Below are 18584 nucleotides of genomic sequence, written 5' to 3' on the forward strand. Positions count from 1 at the left end.
TAGGCTATTTGCTTGTGAAAGTGTTTTAGTCCATTACTCAAAGCATTTTAATGGAGCTAGAAAAGGCCTTGACATTGCTCCAACTTAATCTCAGACCATTTGTTATGAAACAAGACTTGCAGGTCCCCAAATCATGATACAAGATAGAGGGAATAGATACTGTTTGTCTCCATGACATTTAGGTTGAGCAGTTCTAAGCATGCCAAGCAAGTACTGGCTATTTCACGGCTAATATCTACTCCATCACTGTTAAGTGATGAGGAAATAAAACTTTGGGCTTTACTTTTTTCATCTGTTCTCTCCCTTCCACCCCACCCTCCCCCCCCGTATATAAACACTAGAGATTAAAGCCCAATTTGACTTGTTCTATAAACAAGATAACCATGGGACTCATCTTTTGAACTCTAAAAAAACTTGGGATTGTGGTAATCAAATAGAAAATAATTGTGTTTGTTCTGAACATTATGAAAACTAGACACCAGTGAGAGGCAAAGAACTGAAAGCAGAAGAGAAGCATCTAGAATTCCCTTTTTCTAGGCTAGTAACATACAGGATCTTAATGTTGGCATGCTTTTGGCAGGTGGCCCAGAGGCATATCCCCATCCCATTTCCTCATCCATCAGAGAAAAAACAGGAAGTACTTTATCAGAAAAAAGTCTTGGAATGAACTACACTTCAAACCCGAGTTGAAACTAAATCATACAGAAATCATTTCCAGTAAGGCTGTATTAGTGAAATCCCACCACAAGTGATTACTGCCTTGTTTCTAACCTTTTAAACACTTCCATGTAGGCTGGGGCATACAATACAGCAGAATGTTACAGTGAGCCAGGTAATTAAGGTACTGCAAAATAAATCACCAGGACAACAAAACATGCCTGAAAGTTAACTTTATTTGTTCATAAGGTTTGTGCGTTACAGCAAACGTAAGTTTAGCTACTGTGAACAAAGCTCATTTTGGAACAGCATTAAATGTTTAAACCATAGGGATGTACAGTGAGTAGAGCCCACTTTGCACATAACACACTGTTTTTCCATTTCTGGAACATATCTAACATTCATAGTTTACAGATCTTTAAGATCCTTCTGGATGTTCCACAATGTATCCGCACTCTTTTTCAACTGAGCCACCTCATCATCCTTCAGCTTTTGGTTGATGACACTTGTCAATCCAGAGCTATTCAGGACAGCAGGAAGGCTCAAGAAAACATCATTATCAATGCCATACATGCCCTGCCACAAACAAAAGAGATTACTCAGATATAAACACATCACCCCAGATCTGCTTGGAGAGCAGAGCTCAAGACTATCATTTTGCCACCTGCAGAAATTTTTAGTCACAACGTGTTTGAGAAAATATAGTAGTACAAAGCTGGTTCAGACCAAGAGATCAGCAATACCAAGATGGACAATTTCAGAAAGCACCACCTCCAAAACCCTCACAACTGTCAGCAAGTAGCTGACAAAATTTAAATAGTATTAGGGCAGGTCTTTTTCCTAATATAGAGGGAGCTGCAAGTTTAGCCCACTTCAAGTCCTTGCTGCGCTGGGGTTATACGGCACAGTACACTAGCACAGACTAGATGCAGCAGTTATGATAACTATAAAAGGACACAGCTCTCTTCTATAGCACTTCTGCCTAGGTTCACAGAATCACAGCTGGGGCTCCATGAAACTTTCCATTTCGCACCGAAGCTTCCTTTTAATGAACCTGCATGCCACACATGGCAAACTTGACACAAGGGTAGTACAACATTGGGTAGAGTACAGAGAACTTCTTTTCAGCTCCACGCTTGTGACAAGGGCAGGCTAAGAGGTCAGACTAGAAAAAATTTGCAACAGCAAGCTCCCATTTTAAATTCAAAGTAGTATTTTACAAAGCTACCTTTGTTCAGCACCTTGCTAATTGAGACTATTTAGCTTTTCCATGACAACAAAATGAACTAGAACATAAAATTAGCCAACACTTCTTACCTTTACCAGTGTTGAGACTGAGTGAACACGGCACAAGTTCTTCAGCATGGTCTCGCAGAGCTCAGCAACACTAAGGCCAATGGCCCAGTTTGTGTATCCCTTAAGTCTGATTACCTCATAGGCACTAAGGAAATATTGAAATACAGTTGCGTTACAATGTCTTCAAGACACTGTGTGAATTGGAAGTCTTAACAGTAATGTTTTCCTACTAAAGAAAATCTGGAACTTCTGTGACATACTGTAAGTTTTGGGGTTAAAATGTAGGACAGTTATACTTTTCAGCATTAGAAGATAAAGCATGAAGTCTGCATTATCCTATATGCAATAATAAAGAAGCCACATTGTTCTCACTGGATTAGCTGAAATGAAAAATAGCTTCCATCTATGAACAGTTCTTAGTGTCAAGCAGAAAAACAGATACCTACAACTGAACAACTTCTCAGAATGATTGCGCCACTGACTTGAATAGAGACCATTTGAAATAGGTAAATATTTAAAAGTCAAAGCCATTCACTACCTACATACATCCTATTTTTTTTAACCAACATCTGTGTACACTTTTTACCAGTATAGTCTTTATTTCACAACCAAGGCAAGTGATTTAGCAACATATGTAGTTACCTCTAGACAAGTTTTCCTAAATAAAATGAACAAACTAACTCTAGCACTGTGCTCACAGAAACATACTACTTTTGCTAGTCTTGTGCCCTTTAAATAAAGTTAACCATTTAAGAAGCCACTTGTGAGAGAGCTACAAGTGCACACAAAGCTAAGCAGTGCAGTACTAAAGCGGGTATGTTACACAGTAGCTTGTCTTGCGGCAGGATAATAAAGCTTACCAACTGAAATCCTGCATTTCTGTGTTTATACCAGTAGCTCCACTTACTCATATAATCCTCTAAAGAAAAGGGCATGAAAGCTGAAGCAGAACAGATAGGCACTGACAAGGAGGCAGAGTGCAGACTAGCTATTTTCAGCATCGTATATATATCCACCTTATTCCTCAAGCCACTGTACCTTTCAACTACTTGCTTGTGGACCTCCTTCCAGTTCTCACTATCTTTGTCAGTTCCCATGGCAGGATTCAGCTCCTGGAGTGAAACGCCTGCCACATTAACTCCACTCCAAACAGCCACTGCAACAGAAAGAGGACATAAGTTTCCATAGTAATTAGCAACTTCCCCTCCACTTTCTCTACCTGCCTAAGATAACCAAAACCAAAAGTAGTAGTCAGAACCACAGCAATGTTTGAGGCAGATTTCAAATTTTCATTTAACCTCAGTTAATTCCAAGAACTCAGAGGGACAGATATTTAGTGTTGACACTTTAATGAGTACGTTACAGTAAATGAACAACAGAATTTTCAGTCCTTGGAAGGTGTAGATAACTATTTGTGAAGTCAGAAACCTCAAATTCTAGCAAACAGGCACATCTTAGCTGTTCAAACTTTTAAAGCTAATTTTACCCAAAAATTGCAGCAAGTATGTATTTGCTGTCCCTCTAATCAGTATTAAAATTCTTGAAGGCTAACCCTATTTTCCCGAATAACAGGGTAACAATATGCAAATTTAACATGTCCATTCATTTTGGCAGCTTACAGGCAGACTCATTTCCTCTGTTCCTGTGAAGTAAGTATGAATTCTTGGTTACTTCAAAGCAAAAACAGCTATGACACTGAAGATGAGCTCTGTGTATGCTTATCCAAGCTCTGCTTTTGTTACAGTGCCGGGCTGGCTTCAGTAAATACTGTTGTTGATCAGACAGAACACTGTACTTTGATTACATGTAATGGAACATTGAAGAGGTGGCTCCCTTAGAAATACACAGCACTAAAGTTTAAAGTAGTACCAATCTACATATATGTTCTGCTGCATCATTTCAAACTCGAAATACATGAACTGAATTAAGCCAAATAAGGTTCTTTTATTTCATGTGGTTTTAAAAGACATCTTACCTTTTAAACAGCACACAAAAAAGTCACAAAAAAGCGATCATTTTCCTAGCCTGAATCTGAATTGATATCTTTTTCTACTACTTGCAACAAGCTCCGCCATTGACCTAATAAGAGCTAATACTGCTTTCAGAAGAGAACTGTGCTACAAGCTACATTATGATACCCTAAAACCAGAATAAACATTAACGAAATTGGCCTTTTCAGTTTAGGGGTTTAAACAAGCACTCACAATCATTTTTATTAAAGCACGTAGCTAAACTTCCTGAACTGGTCTTAACTCTAATCTTCATGAGAATACAGCAAAGTGGTAGTTACTTTCGCGCAGCTGCATCTGTTCTTTCAGAATATTTTAACACCCCTTAGGCCTCTAACATCATAGTGCTTATTCCCAAGGAGGTGTCAGGAATGCTCCTTACCACTAGAATCACCATGCTCTCCCAGGATCCAGCCGTGGCAGCTGGTTGGGTGTATACCAAGTCTCTCAGACATCAGATAGCGAAATCTGGCTGTGTCTAGATTGCAGCCACTTCCAATCACACGGTGTTTTGGCAGGCCACTCAGCTTCCAGGTGACATAGGTCAATATATCCACTGAAAAGAAAAACATGCACAGTAAATGAAATCATTTGCATATACTGAGAACGCTCCAACAATTACTTCACTGCAAATAATAGTGCAATCAGGAGGACTCAGAACAGTTGTGCTCATTACTCAAAATACTGTAGGTCTAGCTATTTGCAGATTAAAATGAATGCACTGCTCAAAATTTAGGACCATCAAACTACTGCTCAGAGAAAACTGAGGAAGTTCTTCAGAGATTAGTTTCCTACCAGCTAAAGTTCGAGGAACTTTTTTTGTCACAGCAATAGCCCTAGGGTTCCAGGACTGGGGCTGAACACATATGATTAAAACATTCAAGCAATTTCCTGACGTTATGTTACCTTCCACTTAATCATCACAGTAAGAGGTAATGTACAACAAAAAATGGTTGAGATTTAGCAAATAGAAAGAGTATGTAACTACTTCAATGTAATTTCTTGTACAGATCTGTGCATTAAACAGTTTCTGCACTGACTATCTCTGTAGCATGAAAAGCCAGATAAGGAACACACTTACCTGCATGTGGTCCTAAAAATACAGTTTTAGGAAAACAAAATAAAAACCAAAACCAAACAACCAACCAAAAAAAACAAAACCACACAAACAAAAACCCCAAAAACCAAACAACAACAACAAAAAAAAACAAACAAAACAAACAAACAAAAAAAACAACACCAAAACCCCAAAAGCAAAACCAACAACAAGTCTAGGTTTGGGCAAACACAGGGATGTGAGGACAGAGAGAACTCTGCATCACATGTCAGAGCAAGAATAATAGACTGCAATAATTGTGGCCCAAACTCTCAAAAGCCAGCCAGTGTGCAGAAGGAAATTTATTTCCATACATCAATCTGAAATACAGAGTCATAGAATCAGCCAAGTTGGAAAGGACCTTTAAGATCATCAAGTCAAACCATTCCCCAGCACTGACAATTTGTTCGGCTCAGGCATCAAAAGCACGTTATCTCAGTACAGTTTACACCTTGCTGTTGCAAGCAGCATGCTCATCAGGCACAGCTTCCTTACAACTTCATATGGGGGAGCTCCTGCCAGGATCAGTGACCTGTACAGACTACAGAGCTAACAGCAATCAAGCAGCTGCTCCACAGTCTGGCTTTCGAGTCAGGTGCTGAGACACACATCCAGACTTTGAGGAGTGCTAATTTCATTATTGAACTACTGTTGGGCTTTCCACAGGACAGGCTGCAGGCAGTGCTTTTTGAGGTAGAGCCCAGACAGATCCAGGAAGTTAAAAATGGAAGGATCAAGGTCACACACCAACACACATGCAACAGACACCTTCTAAAGGACTCACAGTAACTTCCACTACATAAGACAAGTGGACAAAACTACATTCATCTTGAGAACACAAAGCATAAAAGTAGTTTCGAAAAATCACAACATGTAATTCTTCTCCTGCAGCTGCCATACTGAAGTCTATAGTTTGAATTCAGCCTTGCTAGAACAAGAACAATTTGATCTTTGGTTCAGTTCAGTTTTCAGAGAAGTGCTTAGAATTGCCGTAAGTTATTGTACTTGCACAGTTACACTAGTATTCAGTAGTAGTAACTGTACATCAGCTAATGATTTAGCCACCAGCTGAGCTGCTAGCTTTATGTGCACTGTTTTGACTCTGTCAAGCTATCTTTAAAAGCAGTATCACTTCACTGCCAGGGTTCTGTAGTAATGGCATCACTCAGACATTGGATTAAGCAAAGACAACCCTACGAAGCGTATCAGAATGGTTAAAGTTGGATTTAGACATTCAAATATCCAAGCTGTCCCAGTGCAACAGCATGCTTCCAAGCAAGTACACAAACGTGTAATAACTACGTCTTTTCTAACATAACTGAACTATGCAGTACAGTTACAATTTTCCCCACCACAAGCTTCAGCACGCAAATTATTTTTTCTGTAAATACAGCCAAGATTATATGGTCAGTTCTTCATCATGAAAAATGGTCACACCATACCCAGATACAAAAAAAGTTATGATTTACAAAGAGTTTAAAAGCAAAATGGATGTGCTCTTTAGAAATAGAAATTTTCAATTACCTACAGCTTAAAAGTATGTAAAGAACTGAAGTGTTTACCATGAAGCATGCTTTGAAAATATGGACACAGTGAGAAGTTCTGAATAAAAAGGGCATCAAAAGTACAGAATACTTGTTTGTACTCTGGTGTTAGCAACCACATGGCAGATGTGCACACAAAGCTATTAATTTCTGACATTCAATTTTCATTTGAGAAGATGGAAAAAATAAAACACTAGTTCTCCAACAAATAGAATTTGTAAGCGTTTTAGGAAAGGACTGCCTTACCGGGGTTGGAGACCACCAGAATGGTACAGTTGGGGCTGTATTTGATAATCTGAGGAATGATGAATTTGAAGACATTCACATTTCTCTGAACCAGGTTGAGACGACTCTCCCCCTCTTGCTGACGAACTCCTGCAGTTACTACCACAATCTTGGAGTTGGCTGTGACAGCATAGTCTACAACAGAGCACAGGAGAGAAGATACAGAATGTGTTAAATAGACTTATCGCTGATTTCAATAGCGTTGTGCTCATACGCACATTAGGCTTCACTGTGCATACATTTAAACCGCATAACCAGCACCATCTATTAACATTGTCCCAATATATGAGTATGTGGGTCTTGAAAGCACATTCAACCCCTCTGAATCTCATTTCCACTATCCAAATAACAATACTATTTCTTCTACAAAGAGGTACTAGAGTTAAATTAAAAATCAACTTTACTCAGCAAGCCCAAAACTGTAAAGTGGCTATTAGAGATGTAAGAGAAAACCCAGATGAACAGCCAATGCCACTGTTACCGTGTTCATCTGAATTCTCACCCCAGTTCATAGACTTCAACTTTTCAATGCCAAATCTTTAGACTTTTTGGGGATTACACAACTAATGCTCCATTATTAAGAAAACTCACAGAGTATCAGTATCAAATAAAAAGAAACTAAGGTTCACCTTTGTCTGCCACAATCTTGTGAGTGTGAAGGAACAAGCTTCCATGCTGTAGATCCATCATTTCTCCTTTAAGTTTGTCTTCCAAAACATCAACCAGAGCAAGCTCATCACAAAGGTCCTCAAAACAACAAGATTTCAAGGAGTTAATGAAGCATTTAACTTGCATTTTAAAGTTACTTCTGAGTTGAGCCATATTACATTTTAAAGTAACATGTTACTGATCTGGAAGTCTCTCTTCTCCAAAGGTAAACCAGTAGGACAACACTATCTTGGTGCTCTGATGTACAGTTCTCACAGTAACAAAGTCAGAGACTACTACAGTACAGGGTCATAAAACTTGGAGTTTTCCAATAAGGACATGACTTTTTGGGAGTTTGAGTGCACAGCTAACCATTTGACAGCAAGGCACTTCATGATTTAATTAATATCTTAGGAAAAAAAGTTGTATCTTTCAGAGTTGCAACAAACCTAAATCTATCCAGCAAACAGTCAATTATCAAGTAATTATATTCTCTTATAACATTCCTTCAAGCAGTTCATTTCAGAAAAATACAGAATGGTCACAGACTTATTTTCCTCAACACTAAAAGTAATGTCAAGAGAGAACATCCTTTACCTAATTCTTCTCTACTACAGCTACTACATCATTTACTTAGCAGACCAGATTTAGTCATGCATGTTTGCTGTCCAGCCAGGTTAAGTTGGGAGATAACTTCATATGGTTTCAGAACACAGGAATAGCAAGGGCTCTGCTCTAATACAAACTTTTACTGCCTTTTGATACAAGTATTCACTACCCTTGTAAATTCTACTATACTTAAAGTCTTATAATTTAGTAAACTATATCAAGATCCAAATTACTACTTCTATTTTCTGACATATCTATACCCCATTTGCAAGCAGTTAAGCCATTTTTATGCCCATGAAAAATATACTGTAAGAAACTTTGTTTACCTTTATAGAAAAAGTAACAGTACTTCACATGGAAATATTAATTATTAGCATCAAGTAAATTACTTTAAACACACAACAATATGCACTGGTTTTCCTGTGGAAAAATATATTGCACACCAGGCATATTTAGTTTTTTTTCATTTTATACTTTAAAATAATGTTAGAGTTTATTGCTTTTCTGCACTGCTTCCTTTCACAGCTGATTTGATCAACTTCAGAAGGAAAATCGTAAGAATCTTTATCTGCACTTGCTCTGTCCTCAAAATAGTCTGCAGGGTAAAATTAAAGTCTAAGTTACTTAATCATAATGAAAAAGTATCCTTAACTGAAATCACTGGTGTTAAACTAAGTTACTGTGATCAGAATTTGAAAAAATAATGTGTGCACATGTGCAATTATATTTATATTTATATACACAATATACACTGACAATATGGGATTTTAGCCTAGACCTTGCAGCAAATATTCCCCAGACTCAGCAGGTTCAAGAAGCCAGTTGCCACTGAAACAGAAGCACCTGGAATAGCTCCAGTGCCCAATTAATGAATTTGCATCAGCGTTGCCTAGAATTCAGGTCATTATAAGTACACACAGGAATAAAGCCTACACAGTCACCAAGTGCAACTTAAAATATTCTTACTGAAAACAGCTGACTTGCAACTGTGGAGATGTTTCCATTTTGCAAACACCATGGCAACATCAGTGACTTCTCTAAGAGGGACCTAAGAATAGTAGTGGCATTCAAATTTATATATTCAATACTATACCAGTAAACTGAAATTAGCATTATCACACCAATTTTATAAAATTCAAAGCCGTTGAAAGCTCAACTTCATCTACACATTAAACTATAGAAAATTTAACTATAAAATTTTATGCCACAGTTTAACAAGAAGAAAAAAAAAAAAAATCCTGGGGAACATCTTGCAGTAGTCAAAGCCACTTTGTTTTGGTCATCCTGGTGAATATGAGCCAGCAATGTGCCCAGGCAGCCAAGAAGGCCAACAGCATCCCGGCTGATATCAGAAATAGTGTGGCCAGCAGGGATAGGGTAGCAATCATTCCCTGGTACTTGGCACTATTGAGTCTGCACTTTGAATCCTGTGTTCAGTTCTGGGTCCCTGCCTGTAAGACTGTGAGGTGCTGGAGCGTGCCCACAGAAAGGCAAAGCTGAAAGGTCTGGAGTAAAAGTCTTCCAAGGAGCAGCTGAGGGAACTGGGATTGTTATCACTCTCTACAACTACCTGAAAAGGAGGTTGTAGCAAGGTGTGTGTTGGTCTCTTCTCTCAGGTAACAATATGACAAGAGGAACTGGCCTTAAGTTGCACCAAGGGAGGTTTAGACTGGATATAAGGAAGAAGTTTTTCACTTGAAGAGTAGTCTGGCATTGGAACACGCTGCTCAGGGAAGTGGTTGAGTCCCCAGTCCCTGGGGGAATTTTAAAGGTATGCAGATGTGGTGCTTAAATACATAGTTTAGCAGGGACTTGATGGTGCTACATTAACATTTGGATTAAATCTTAAAGGTCTTCTCCAATCTAAATGATTCTATAATTCTAATTCGGTGACAAGAATCAGGTGGCTTTGTTATAAAATTGTTTTATACTGCAGCTTATACTTGTAAAAGAATAAGAGGAAGCACAAGCCTGGTTGAAATAAACCCCATCACACCATAATCCAAGCTTGAAAAATTAAAAAATAAATCAAAGCATTTTTACTCTGAGTTTGGTACATAAAACTCATTAACTTTGCCTATATTTCTGAAAGCACAATTTGGTCCTGCTTAGGGCAGCACATTAAACACAAATGAATGATGGATTGTAGTGGAGTTTGTGGTAACTTCACCTCACTCACTCACTGCCAACCTTACACTTACAGTACTCCTTCAAAAACAAATGGGTTCAGACCACAAGAGCTTAATATTTGCTTCAAACAAAAAAACCCACCATGAACTGCCACTGGTTTTCAATTAAATTTCTCCTTTAGTTACAGAGTTTTAGGAATTACTTTTTACTTTCACATCAGTACTTAGTTGCACTGTGACCTTTTCTTTCTGTCAGTTTCTCCTTGCTAACAAGGCTTGCAAAAGAAAACCCTTAAAAAATGTAATTATTCAAAAGCCAGTACTGTAAAACATGCATCCTCAGGGTAATAGGTAGAAGAAGGAGGATCTCCAAATAAAATACAGTTGGTTTAGAGGTATATGCAAGATTTTTGATCTCATTGTATGCTACCCAATTTAAGATCTGCCCCTGCAAGTGAGTACGGCATATCCGTTTATCCCTTCTCTTAAGAAGGGATCTGCAGCTCCCATTTATCTTTTCAAAAACAGAGTAAGAAACAAATTTAACTCATTCACAAATATTCTTTAAAAACAAAATGCAAAGTATAAGAGATCCTTATTGCGTAAGCCTTTGCTTTGCTCAAAGATTGCAACATAAGATCTGCCAAAAAACACCCCCAAAAACCTGGGAAAAAAAACAAACAGGAAAAGTCAGAATAGCCTCTAAATTTATCCCTCTGTTTTTATGTTTTGGAAAACTACCTAAACTTCCCTGGTAACAATGAAATCATATAAATAAGCAGCAAGGGCTTAAGAGAAATAAAAAGCCTACCAAATGCAATAGCAGTATTTTCAGTTATTACTGCACACACATATTAAAATAACACAAATCAAAACATGCATAGTTCTGACTCCTATCCCATATGTCACATTAATTTCCATACTGTCTGCATTCTTTGCCCAGCAGAGCTCTCCCACCAAGCAAACCCCAGCTTTGTTGTGGAAGAACAAGAAAGTTTAAAAAAGAAACAAAAATTTGGCAGGGGCTTCAGAGCCATTGCTTACTGTATTTTCCCAGCAGCCTGCAAAATAACTCTGCCTAATGAGAAATTTATTGCTAAGTACAGATAGAAAGGTGAGAGAACAAGGAGAAACTGAATGGTGAAGTCAGCCTTGCATGAACAGCGTAGGTCACTGCCTGCTTACACGAACTGCAAATGATTCAGTCCTGCACTAAGCTACCGTATTTCCCACCATCTGCTAAGACAAACAAGCAGCGCATAACATTACAGCAAGGGGAACTTGAATAGCACGTTGTCCTTGAGCCGTACCTTTCCCAGGATGCTGATAGCACAGGCCATCCCAACCTGTCCAACCCCCACAACAGTTATCTTGTTGTTCGGGACCGTGGATCCCGCAGCGATAGGGGTAATCAGCTTCTCCTTAAGAGTAGCCATGGTTTTCTGCAAGGACAGAGAGACCCTGTTCAAAGCAAGCCAAAGGAAACCATAAAACGCGCTCTGAATTTAAGAGGTCATCCGCCACTGCCGGAAACTTGCCGATGGAAGTGCTGGGAGTCGCTGCGGTGCGGATAGCGGCGTCCGTACGGCAGCACAGGGGCACGCTGCCCTTGTGCGGGGCTCCTTCACCCCACGATACCAGCCCACCCAACCCTCCTGGGACAAAGGGCTCTGGCTCCCATCCCTCCCTGCATTCGCCGCTGTCCACAGAGAAGCTGAAGTGGGGCAGGGGCTGTTTCGGCAGCACGTAATAGAATATATTTCTGCTGGCTGCTCCCCAGAGCCTCCCCGCAGAGGGCAAAAACTCTTTCTGCTTCAACGCCTCTGTGGTATTCACCTCCCTTCAGAACGCCCATCAGGGCTGCGGGACTCGTAACAAAACCACTAACTAGTCTGGGAGCATGAAGACTGCGGGGATTTCCCGGCTCGCTCGCATTCGGCCCCACGCCTCCCCGCGGGGAACGCACGGACCCCTGCGCGGTGCCTCCGACCTTCCCATACATCGCCCCCTTCCCGCACATCTCTCCCTCTCCCCTGTCCGGGCCAGGCTGGGGGTGCAGCCCTCGCCCCTCCAGACCGTAGGCCGTCGAGCGGCTGGCACAGACGGTCACCCCGCGGCTGCCTGCACACAGCCGGTTGCCGCCATCCCACCCAAACCCGCAGAAGCCACAGCCCTACCACGACCACCGGACCCCCACAGAGGCAGGGACCGGCCACAGCGCCCGCAGCCCCTCACAACATCCGGGCGCCGCGCACGGATGCTCGGCCCCGGGGGAAGTCACCCGGCCACTGCGGGACCGAGCCACCCGGAGATGGCCTGGGCAACCCTCCAGCATCCCCCATCCCGCGGAGGGGATCGCGCTAGCTCTGCTCTTCCCATACCCACCCGGAATGCTCAAAACGGAGACAGACGAAAGCAACACCAACCCCCGCGCTGGCCGCTCGGGCAATGAGGACTCTGCCGCAGAGGGGGCGGTCCTGAGGGCAGGGCCGAGCCGGCCGCACCGCCCTCCGCACCGCCCTCCCCGGCGCCATTGGGGAGGCGGTGGCCTCCGCGCTCAATCCCCGCCAAGGACGAAAGCTCAAGGGTGTCACCGCCCCGCCTCGCTGCCATTCCCGCTCCGGGACTGTGTAACTGTTCTCAGACAGGCTGGGCCAGCGTTGCTGGCTCTTACTTTTTCGTGTGCTGCTGCAGAGCCGCCTGAGGGGCGACGGAAGCGCCCCCCGCCATTGGTGCGGACCTGGCAAGGAGGCTTGGCAAGGAGGCTTGGCAAGGAGGCTTGGCGGGGCTGGGTCAGTGGCAGGAGTTGGTGCAGTTAGGTGTGAGGGGGGCGTTGCTCCTCGGCGGGAGCCACAAGAGACCCGTGGTCTCACCGAGTTTACCTTCCCAATTAGCTGACGAGGTGCAAGCGTTAGCCCCGTCCTTCTGGCCGCAGACTTGGCCAGAAGGAACGTCCAGAGGAATCCCTGCAAGCCAGCAGTTGCGCAAAAATAAGGCATTTTACGCGATTTATTCCCGGGCAAAGTAGCTCGAATTGGTGGTATCTGGTTTGCACGCTCTCTGCTCTTTGCCCTGCAGCTGCCTTCGGCTGAGTTTGTGGTGGAACAAACCCCGAGGCGTCAATGGCGCGCCTGCGGTCACGCGAATGGCGTTGGCACGAGCGAGGCATGCAACCTGACGCACGGCCACAGCCGCTCCTCCTGCCCTTCCCTCTGCTTCGGACCTCGCCAGAGCACACCGGCTGTCCCTCCGTCTGCGGGGACAAGGACCCCTGGAATGAGCCCCTGGAGCATGAATGGGATTTTGTGCCTTGTTAAAGTAATAAGCACATCCATCACTGAAAGTAACAGTAAAAATCACGATAGGACACTCTTTTTCTCTGACCTATGGAACAGATAAAACTGAAAATTTGAGTATGCAATTTGCCACTGTTGCTGGGCACAGAATAATCACAGAATAGTGGAAGCAGGGAAGGACCACTGGAGGTCATTTGGTCCAACCTCCCTGCTCAGGCAGGGTCACCTGCAGCACATTGCTCAGGATCATGTCAAGATGGCTCTTGAATATCTCCAGGAGTGATTTGTAAAAATTCCTGTAGGACCAACACATGCAAAATAGGAGAGTATCAAAGCATATTTTCTCCTTTATGCCGTAACATTTCTAGCTTTAAAGGAAGAAAGTAGAGGCAAAACACTGGATTGTATATAGTTAGTTTCACTGGGAAATAAAACTTTAGGTTCCTCATCACACATCACCTCTCACAAGAGGGAAGACAGAGCAGTAGATTTCAGTCGTCCCAGATAAGTCACTGGGTTAAACCTAGGCAGAGCGCCGAGCCCTGCTTGCCTAAGGTTATGGCTGCCTTTTTCTTTTGTGGTTGTGGCCAGTTTAAGGTTGCATTGATTTCTTTTTGCCAGGTATTTTGCCACATTAGTAACTGGATTAATTTCCCCTGGCTCGCCAAGCAGCGAAACAAACACTGGTGCCAGCCGGCGGAGAAGTGGCGAGCATGAGTGGTGAGGAAAGGGTGAGGCCTGCTTTTAAGTAGCTACCTAACCATGGCCTACTTCTCTTCTTCACATTGTTTGACATTGCAAAGGGTCCCCTGGAGGGAAAGAAATTACTTAAGCCATCCACATGACACTTCAGGTAGAAGCTTGCTGTAAGAAAATAGATTGAAGACTTTGGTAACTGCAGCTGAAATGGGAGCTGGAGGTAAATAATAATCACACAGTAAAATGCAAGAGTAAGAAAATCTATCCTGTATAATCACAAAGGAAACATGTACAGTTGAACTTCGAGAAAATGAAGGGGGAAGGGAGAAGGAAAGTTACAGGAGAGGGCGGGGAAGGATCAGAGCAAGGTTGTTTCATTTCTGAAACAGAACCAAGTAGCCATGCTTGTCCTGCCAGCACCTGTTGCGAGGAGCACTCACCTGTGCATAATGTCTGCTTTGGACAGGATCCTTCTCTGTCCTTATGCATGTTCAACAATCAGTTACCATGATAGCATTTATAATTAAGAAGAGAAGGAAATGCCACTTTCCTATTTACAATATCTTAAAGCTTTTAAAGGCAGACTGGACCTTTTACCACATGCCACAACAGCTCTCCTAGGCCCTTGTTCAGAGCAGGCTTTGATTTGCTCACCATGTTAAAAGCACAGGGTACCTAATTCCCTCCCTGGAGCCCTTCTGATCTAAATAGACCAGGCAATTGCAGGAAGGATGAAGAAAGATTACTCCCTCTTCCTACTTCTTGTTATTTACTTATTTGTTGTTTCAGACAACAGAGGATTGAGGCACAGAGAGGTGAAAAGATCTCCCTAAAGTCGCAGGAGAAGTCTCCTGGTTACAGGTCACAGTTTCAAAGTTCAGCTCTAGTTTGGCAACGTTGGCATTTTTGATGAAGCGTAGTTTTCTGGAAAAACAAACCTTCATGTTAAGGGACACAGTCTAAATAAATTTGCCTGGTAACCTTCATACAATTACAACATAACTTGTGTGTGTATATATTAATCAGATTTAACTTTTTGCTTATATACAAAGTATATAATCAGATAACTCAAGTTACTTCACTACTTGTATCTGTCCTATCGTTTTCCCAAAACACATGAAAGTAGATATGGTTTCCATCCTGTTTCCTTTTTTCCCCAAATTAAACCTGATTGGAAACTGAGAACTCTACTCATGGAACTCCTTTCAACAGCAAAATGTTGATGCTCTGACAGCCAGGGTCATGAAGTCTGGCGTCCTATGGTAGTAGATGTCATGACAGATGTAACCTAGGAAGGGAAGGAACCCATTAGCACAAGAGCCTGGGATGCAAGCCTGGTGGCAGGAGCACATAAGGTAAAGGGTGGTTTTCTGTCACTTTGTTAGAGCTGGTAGATCAGGTCATCAGACTGCAGGATGGGTATTCTCCAAGTGTTATTTCACATGGCTGTAATGGAGAAAGAAGAATTAGTTGTCCAGCTTTGCAAAATGTAGAGAACTGAATTCATCCCCTGGAAATGAAGGAGTGCTAATGCACACAATGATGGCAGATGCTGAGTTAAAATTCTGGTCCTCCTATATTTAAATTCTGTGCTTATTCATGTAGATTTTTCATCACACAAAAAAAAAAAAATTATCTTGGAGTGGAAATTAAAAGCTTCTTTTACCCCAGTTTTATTTGAAGGAATGGTTTCTTATTTTTGGCAATGGGCCTAATTTCTGTTTAAGTTTTGCTAAAAGATTATACAGTGTTATACAGATAACTCATTCAGTAGTTAAGTGCTTTATAATGTAGTTAATAAAAAAAAAAACAACCAAAAAACAAAAGCATCTCGTGTGTGTGCACAAGTTTGCACAGTGATCACCTGCAGTTGAAGTTCCTAAGTGTTGGTGGGAAAGGTAAGAGGATGGAAATCTTTAAATGAAACTTTCTTATTAACTGTCATAATAGCCTGCATTTTTGAAAGTAATCTTGATTTACCCTCTATTTTGGGGTACTTGCGTATGTAGGTGCCTGCAATCTCTGCCTGCTTGCACAGACATGCAGAAGCTGAACAAGAAAGCGTAACTGGGAGCCATGGCAAGTGAACAAATGGGGCTTCTTCCTGTAAACTAACATCACAGTGGAGTGGGGTCTGTGTTCCAGTGTTTGGGACTATCTTGCAAAAGGAATGAAATGCAATGATCTTGATTAATAAACTTCTTTAATGTCAGGGAAAAATGATTATAAAATTTTGCAGTGAGGTAAGTACTAGCAGTAAGTTTGTAACAACAAAACTGCATTGAGAGCTCTGGCTCATTAAAAGTTCAGGAGAAACATCAGCTTCTAAATAAAGTGATAAGTCAGAAATGGGACAACACCATACTTGCATGATATTCACATGTGGCTCTGGCAACGAGCCTTCCCTCCACCCCATGTCCTCAGTGACTCTTATATCCTTGCACCATGGTTCCCTCTTCCCCACACTGTACAGTGTAACTGTTGGGAAGGTTCTCTGTTCTGCTCATCTTGGTGAAATATAATCTTAAAAATAAAAAGGGAAGGACCATCCTAAAGAATTTCTGTCAAAAATATTTTCTAATTTCATCTTTACATTATTTAAGAAATATTTTGAAACATTTTCTACTCTGCTATGATCCAGTTTGTACATCATTCATGAATAAATAGAAGTCTCTTCCACAAGAACCGTTCAGCCAGTGTCTTTCTAATGCAAGCAGTTACATAGAATCAAAAGTTAGTATGACATACAGACAATGATTTTTATCAGTAAATGAATTTCTGTACAGCAAGGAAAGTTTATTTTCTCTGAACTGGTAGAACTACTGCATTTCTCAGAAAATGTAGTAGTCCTAAGATTTTTATGTCTGAAGAAGTGACTATGGCTTTGTCAGCCTAACACCTCTCCGGACATAAGTGCAAGGCCATGTTTATGCTGAAGAGCTTTTCACATTAGTGCAGTTACCCCCTGTAATCACATACTGTAGCATGTCTGCCTGAAGAGTGGCATGTGCCACCACCATTTATTTTGGTACAAAGATTTTTATAGGAGTACTGTATAGTATATTGTATCATGTTGTCGTGAGTTTTTCAATAGTGCTTCACATAGAAACACATATAATCTCTTTAATGGCTTCTGAAGTAGTTCTGCAACTGCAGGACTTACTGCCTCTTTAGGAGATGATTCCAGGTTTCCTTGTATGCACCTTGTGCTTGGAGAAGATATTATGCTATCTGAATTCCCCACGTCTGGACGTTGCTTCCTCAATTTTGCCAAAGAACATATTTATCTCTCCCACTCCCTTCCACCTAGCCATTCACTTACATGATCCTACAATTTACCTTGTTAAATATTACTGTAATTCTGAAGACAGATCAAATGCATTTTTGCCTGTTTAACAAACTTCTGCCCATTCTCTCTAGTACAGCCACTGGCTTCCAGCCACTGCCTTTGGATCGGACTGCTGAAGTTAAGGGTCAAGGATTGACCTCCCTCCTGTTTGGAAAGAATCCACTGATATCTTAACTCACCTTTGCCACATTGCACTCTGGACCCATACTGCTCTGCAGTTCACAGAGCAAGATTTGTGGAAATACTGTGAACACAACTGAGCTTCCAGTGAGCATTATTTAACATGTTTCCTGTTACTGAGGAATGTTTGGCTTCATCCCTACAACCAAGTCCCCTGTGAAGGCTAGGAGAGAGATACTTCACACTGAACCCACTGGGGGCTCATGGTGGCAGAGATTTGTTGATGGAAGTTGTCAGAAAGCAACAAGGTGATGTGGGGGAATATCCTACCCCTGATGGTGTTGGCTTTATGGGGAGTGGAGAGAGAACTGTGGGCAGATGCAGTGTGTCATTGTGTATCTGAATGCTGGGGATACTCCTGGAGTGTCCTCAGTCATGGCTTCTTTCACCTGAGCAGTGTATGTCCTGAGAGGTGGCAAGTGGCAGCAGCACAGGAGCTGCTCCCTGAAGAAGGCACGGTTACTTAGCACTCTCTGTCAGCCTGGTGGGCTTGGTCATGAAGGTATGCAAGTATCTATGCCAGGTTGATCTTACTGAGAGAGTTTCTGTATTTCAAAGGAAGGAGTTTTCAGAATCTGAAAATAAAATTCATTGCCTTTAAAATCACAGACGGTGGCATGCTGAGAAAAAGGGGCTATGCTGTGAGTGCAGAGTGCCCTTGTGTTTGCTAATCTGCTCTTGTGGCTAGAGGGTTTTGAAGGCTAAAAAATACCATTGCTGAGAATGAGGGCAGACACAAGTCCCACATGAAGCCAATGGGGTTGCATTTTGCAGTAGTGGACTTAGA

The 18584-nt window shown here is 41.8% G+C and overlaps 1 protein-coding gene across 1 annotated transcript; it reads right to left on the bottom strand.

Annotated features, from left to right (window-relative positions):
* Window positions 1-429: 429 nt before the first annotated feature.
* LDHB (lactate dehydrogenase B) lies at window positions 430-12781 on the bottom strand. The gene is made up of 8 exons (XM_061360214.1): window positions 12659-12781; window positions 11584-11715; window positions 7517-7634; window positions 6849-7022; window positions 4345-4518; window positions 2992-3109; window positions 1975-2098; window positions 430-1233 (listed from the first exon to the last, which is right to left on the bottom strand). Exons 2-8 carry the CDS (start codon window positions 11707-11709, stop codon window positions 1066-1068), a joined length of 1002 nt encoding a protein of 333 aa, XP_061216198.1. The 5' UTR covers window positions 11710-11715; window positions 12659-12781; the 3' UTR covers window positions 430-1065.
* Between the last annotated feature and the right edge of the window lie 5803 nt (window positions 12782-18584).

The sequence above is a fragment of the Neopsephotus bourkii genome, unplaced genomic scaffold (assembly GCF_033783945.1).
Source record: "Neopsephotus bourkii isolate Nb327-2 ecotype Australia unplaced genomic scaffold, CSIRO-AGI_Nbou_v1 NB_107, whole genome shotgun sequence".
Classification (NCBI taxonomy): Eukaryota; Metazoa; Chordata; class Aves; order Psittaciformes; family Psittacidae; genus Neopsephotus; species Neopsephotus bourkii.

Bases quoted from the DNA above. Each gene is read 5' to 3' on its own strand.
- LDHB (XM_061360214.1), bottom strand. From the start codon at position 11,709: ATGGCTACTCTTAAGGAGAAGCTGATTACCCCTATCGCTGCGGGATCC. The intron at 7,023-7,516 runs GTGAACCTTAGT...GCTCTGTTGTAG, and splicing joins CAAGATTGTGGCAGACAAAG to ACTATGCTGTCACAGCCAAC. The intron at 4,519-6,848 runs GTAAGGCAGTCC...TTTTCTTTTCAG, and splicing joins TCTGGTGGTCTCCAACCCCG to TGGATATATTGACCTATGTC.